Source organism: Nematolebias whitei, chromosome 12 (genome assembly GCF_014905685.2).
Source record: "Nematolebias whitei isolate Nwh7 chromosome 12, NemWhi1, whole genome shotgun sequence".
NCBI lineage: Eukaryota > Metazoa > Chordata > Actinopteri > Cyprinodontiformes > Rivulidae > Nematolebias > Nematolebias whitei.
The window spans coordinates 48,491,909-48,496,619 of NC_056509.1; the positions used below are offsets into that span (position 1 = coordinate 48,491,909).

General features: G+C 42.6%; 1 protein-coding gene across 1 annotated transcript in view; it reads right to left on the reverse strand.

Moving 5' to 3' along the window:
* Positions 1 to 4,711, reverse strand: part of senp6a (SUMO specific peptidase 6a) — a gene marked incomplete in the record, with an annotated part of 27,391 nt that overhangs the window by 13,859 nt on the left and 8,821 nt on the right. Inside the window, 5 exon segments of the mRNA XM_037685678.1 lie at positions 1,604 to 1,842; positions 2,323 to 2,713; positions 3,273 to 3,364; positions 3,684 to 3,754; positions 4,222 to 4,374. Of these exon segments, the coding sequence (XP_037541606.1) occupies positions 1,604 to 1,842; positions 2,323 to 2,713; positions 3,273 to 3,364; positions 3,684 to 3,754; positions 4,222 to 4,374 (946 nt within the window).

Here is a 4,711-nt window from a genome sequence, read left to right on the forward strand (position 1 = left end):
CAGCAGTAAAAGAGTCTGCAACAGTCTGCAACTGTCTATAGCAGTAAAAAGTCTGCAACAGTCTACAACAGTCTATAGCAGTAAAAGAGACTTCAACAGTCTGCAACAGTCTATAGCAGTCTACAACAGTCTGTAACTGTCTACAAGAGTCTATAGCAGTCTGAAACAGTCTACAACAGTCTATAGCAGTCTGCAACAGTCTATAGCAGTCTACAACAGTCTGCAACGGTCTATAGCAGTCTGCAACAGTTTATAGCAGTCTGCAACAGTTTGCAACAGTGTGCAACAGTCTAAAATAGTTTACAGCAGTAAAAGAGTCTGTAACAGTCTGCAACAGTCTAAAACAGTCTACAGCAGTAAAAGAGTCTGTACCAGTCTGCAACAGTCTACAAGAGTCTATAGCAGTCTGCAACAGTCTATAGCAGTCTGCAACAGTCTATAGCAGTCTACAACTGTCTATAGCAGTCTTCAATAGTCTGCAACAGTCTATAGCAGTCTACAACTGTCTGCAACAGTCTATAGCAGTCTACAACAGTCTGCAACTGTCTATAGCGGTCTACAACAGTCTGCAACTGTCTACAAGTCTACAGCAGTAAAATAGTCTGCAACAGTCTATTGGAGTCTGCAACAGTCTACAACAGTCTATAGCAGTCTGCAACAGTCTGCAACAGTCTATAGAAGTCTGCAATAGTCTACAACTGTCTAGCAGTCTACAACAGTCTGCAACTGTCTACAACAGTCTATAGCAGTCTGCAACGGCCTACAACAGTCTATAGCAGTCTGCAACAGTCTATAGCAGTCTACAACTGTCTGCAACAGTCTATAGCAGTCTGCAACAGCCTGCAACAGTCTCAAGCAGTCTGAAACAGTCTATAGCAGTCTGCAACAGCCTACAACAGTTTGCAACAGTCTAAAATAGTCTACAACAGTAAAATAGTGTAACAGTCTACAACAGTCAGAAACAGTCTACAACAGTATGCAATATGCTACAACAGTGTACAACAGTCTATAACACTCTACAGCATTCTACAACAGTCTGCAACAGTATACAAGAGTCTATAGCAGTCTGCAACAGCCTATAACAGTCTACAACTGTCTGCAACAGTCTACAGCAGTCTGCAACAGTCTAAAATAGTCTATAGCAGTAAAAGAGTCTGTAACAGTCTGCAACAGTCTGAAACAGTCTACAACAGTCTATAGCAGTCTACAACAGTTTGCAACTGTCTACAAGAGTCTATAGCAGTCTGCAACAGCCTACAACAGTCTAAAATAGTCTACAGCAGTAAAAGAGTCTATAACAGTCTTCAACAGTCTGAAACAATCTACAACAGTCAGAAACAGTCTACAACAGTCAGTCTAGTCTGCAACAGTCTATAGCAGTCTGCAATAGTCTACAACAGTCTGCAACAGTCTGAAACAGTCTACATAGATCTACAGAAGTCTGCAGCTGTCTATAACAGTCTACAGCAGTTTAAAATGACCTGCAGTAGTATACAATAGTCTACATTAGTCTATAACAGTGTACAGCCATCAACAATTGTCAACAACAGTCTACAGCAGTCTACAACCCTCTGAAACGTGTAGTATTTTCACTTTCTGCTACCTGATCTTTCATCCGAGCTCTCCGAGGTATAGTGATCTTCATGTCGACGTTTTTGAAAAATTCGGCATTCAGTTCCTCCTGCTCATCGACGCTCCTCACCGCCGTCTCCACTTTGCCACCCGAGGGTGCTGGAGAAGAGTGAGCGGAGTCAGCAGGTCGCGGGGACACGCTGTCCAGTCTGTTGACACTTGCTGTATTGGCATTGTTGGCCTCATCGTCCTCATCGCTGGAGAGAATGACTGAAGAGGAAACATTTTATAAACAATGGTTGTTTGACATTTTATATTGTTTTTATTTCATGGCACATCTGAACGTATAAAAAGATGCACTTCATTGTAATGTTGCTGGGGCCATTTCAAAACTCGCATCATGGATTAGTTAGCAGTGGGGGAGAAAATCTAAACTGTGATGAATAAAGCTGAAAATATATCCAGGTTGAAACATGAATGAATGAATGTACAGTTTATGTTGTCAGAAGTTAAATGTATCGGATCGGATCAGCGCCAGTGATACTAACCTTGTTTTTATTTAAACTGATACGAAAGTTTTCAGCGAGAAGCTAAAACAAACCAGGCCAGAAGAAATGTTCAGGGTCAGCAAGAAGCAGATCTGGACTGAAGCTTCTGAAACATCAGCTCTTAGCCTGTCCTCTGGTTCTGATCTTTTAAACTGGGTCACATGTCCAGTCTCAGGCATTTACCTGCTTCAATTATACTCACTGGGGTCGTTGAGCTCATGTTTCTGTGCTGCTGGCCTCCTCCCTTTGGTGGGGGTCCCGGTCTCGCAGTAGCTGGATGTCCCAGCTAACAGGGGGGTCCTGGTTCCAGGGCCATTGTCCAGAAGGGACAGGGTCCCCCTGCTGTTCAGGATCCGTACTGGCAGAGGTTCCCTCATAGCAGCACTGAGTTTGTAAATGTTCTGCTGGAGGCTGTTAGGTCCGGGGGAAGGTTGGGGCCTGATGGGGGCTCTGGGGGTCGGGGACGAGGATGTGGGCAGCCGACGGGGAAGCAGAAAGGTGCCGGTCCCACAGTTAAGACATTTGGTGCTGTCCCTGCTCGGCTTGTTGCACCTCCGGCACACCGCGTGGTAAACAATCGGCTGAACGAGCTGCTGGAGTGGGGGGGTGAGACAAAAACATTGGACATTTGACAGGTTTCTCATACCAGAAGGAGACATGTTCAAATAATGAAGTGTTTTCAGTGTCTTCACAGACGGTTCAGATCAGCCACAGAACCCTCTCAGCTCCACGTCGTCTCATTTAAAGGAACCAACTGTGCAGCTTGTGGAGTGGAACAGTTCACTGAAGAACTGCAGATGATTTTCACACTTGCAGCTCAAATTAAAGCAACTGAATGATCCCGAGTCAGCCAGGATCTCCTACAGAGCCGAGTGAAGACAGCGAGCGGTAACGCCAGAGACGACAGACCAAGCTTCACTGCTCTGTGCGGAGCTTTTATTTCTCTTCATGCCTGAGCAGTTTGATACTTTGAAACGTTACAGATTTATTTATTAACTTTAGTTTTTTACATTTGAAATCCCAACAACAAAGTTTGAGCAGGAAAACTCTGTCCCTGAGAACGCCTGCAGAGCTGCGACAGCTCAACTAACACCTGGCGTTTGTGCACACACTGTGAATTGTGGGAAACGAAGTCCCAGCCTCAGAGCTCACCTCCGTTACTTTGAGCTGAGAAGAAACGCAGACGTCCTCGAATGGTTTCCTCTTCTGCTGAACTCGCCGTTTAATGTTCAGAGTGTCCTCTGCTGAAAGGAGCAAAAACAAGAAGCTTCACTGAAATAGTTTCATCTCCTGCATTTGTTCTGAAGTGATGACGCAGAGCGAGAACATGAAATGATACTAAAACAATTAGAACCACCAGTAAAGAATTCAGACAAACGGGGTCCAAAAGGTTTTCTACGACAACAAAACCGTAAATCTTTAGGTGTCACGAGTAAAAAGATCATTCAGAACTGATCAAGTGTGTTTATTCAGAAATAAAAACATGCCAGACTCTGTGGTTCCACTTGACAAATGAATCATTTTTGTATCGGTGGGACGCAGGGCGCCAAACGTGGACCCTACCTGGAACCTCTGGACAGGTGAGGACGATGCTGTCCACTTCTACCACCTGCTCCGAGGACGACAGCTCGTTTCTGCACAACAACAAAATGTGCCTTTACACTTTAAAGAGGAAAACTACATAAAATACACATTGTGTTCAGAAAACATTTTTGTTTACATGTTTGTTTGTTTTTATTTGACAGAAGACATTAAACAAACAGCTGGAACACAGAAAGTACAAGAGTAAAAAAGTTGTTTTTTAATTTAAAAAATCATTTTCAAACTAACTGAAAAAGTGTTTTCATCCAAACTTATTAAGCTGATGAATAAATTTAGTTTTTTAGCAAACGATCAATTTGAATATTTCTGTGAATGTTCTGGGATAATTAAATATTTTCAGGGTTTGTTACAATAAAATTGATTTTCTTTTATGTTTTTATCATTAAAGCAGGAGCTCCTGCTGCCAGAGCAGAACAAATACAGTATTTAGGCTAAAAATATGAAAATTACTGCTGGACAGGAAAACTCCATTTGATCCCAGAACCAGAGAAGTTCTGACCTTTGGAGCGGTTTTCTGATGGCCAAGGGAAGCTGTGCGTGCTGAAAGTGTCGGCCCTGAATCACAATTCCTTGAGGAAGCGTCGGTCTGAAGATCATGTAGTTTGTCCTGGTGGACACGGGGGAGGACATCGGTGTTGAAAGCGGGACGTCTCTGTGGGACAAGGACATGAGAAGACAAGCAGAAAGACAATGTCCACGTCAGACTTCAGCTGATCAAGTCTCTCTTGTAAATGAGTCCTCAATGCTCAGTGGGATTTACCTGTAGAAATAAAGGCTGAATGAATGATCAAAGATTTACAGCAACGCATAGAAATGACTATTAATCAGTTATCAGACAAAAACAAAACAAGGTGCATGTATGTATGTATGTGTGTATATACAGATATATACACATATATACAGTATATATACACTATATATGTGTGTATATACAGTATATATACTGTATATATGTGTGTATATATACTGTATATATGTGTGTATATATA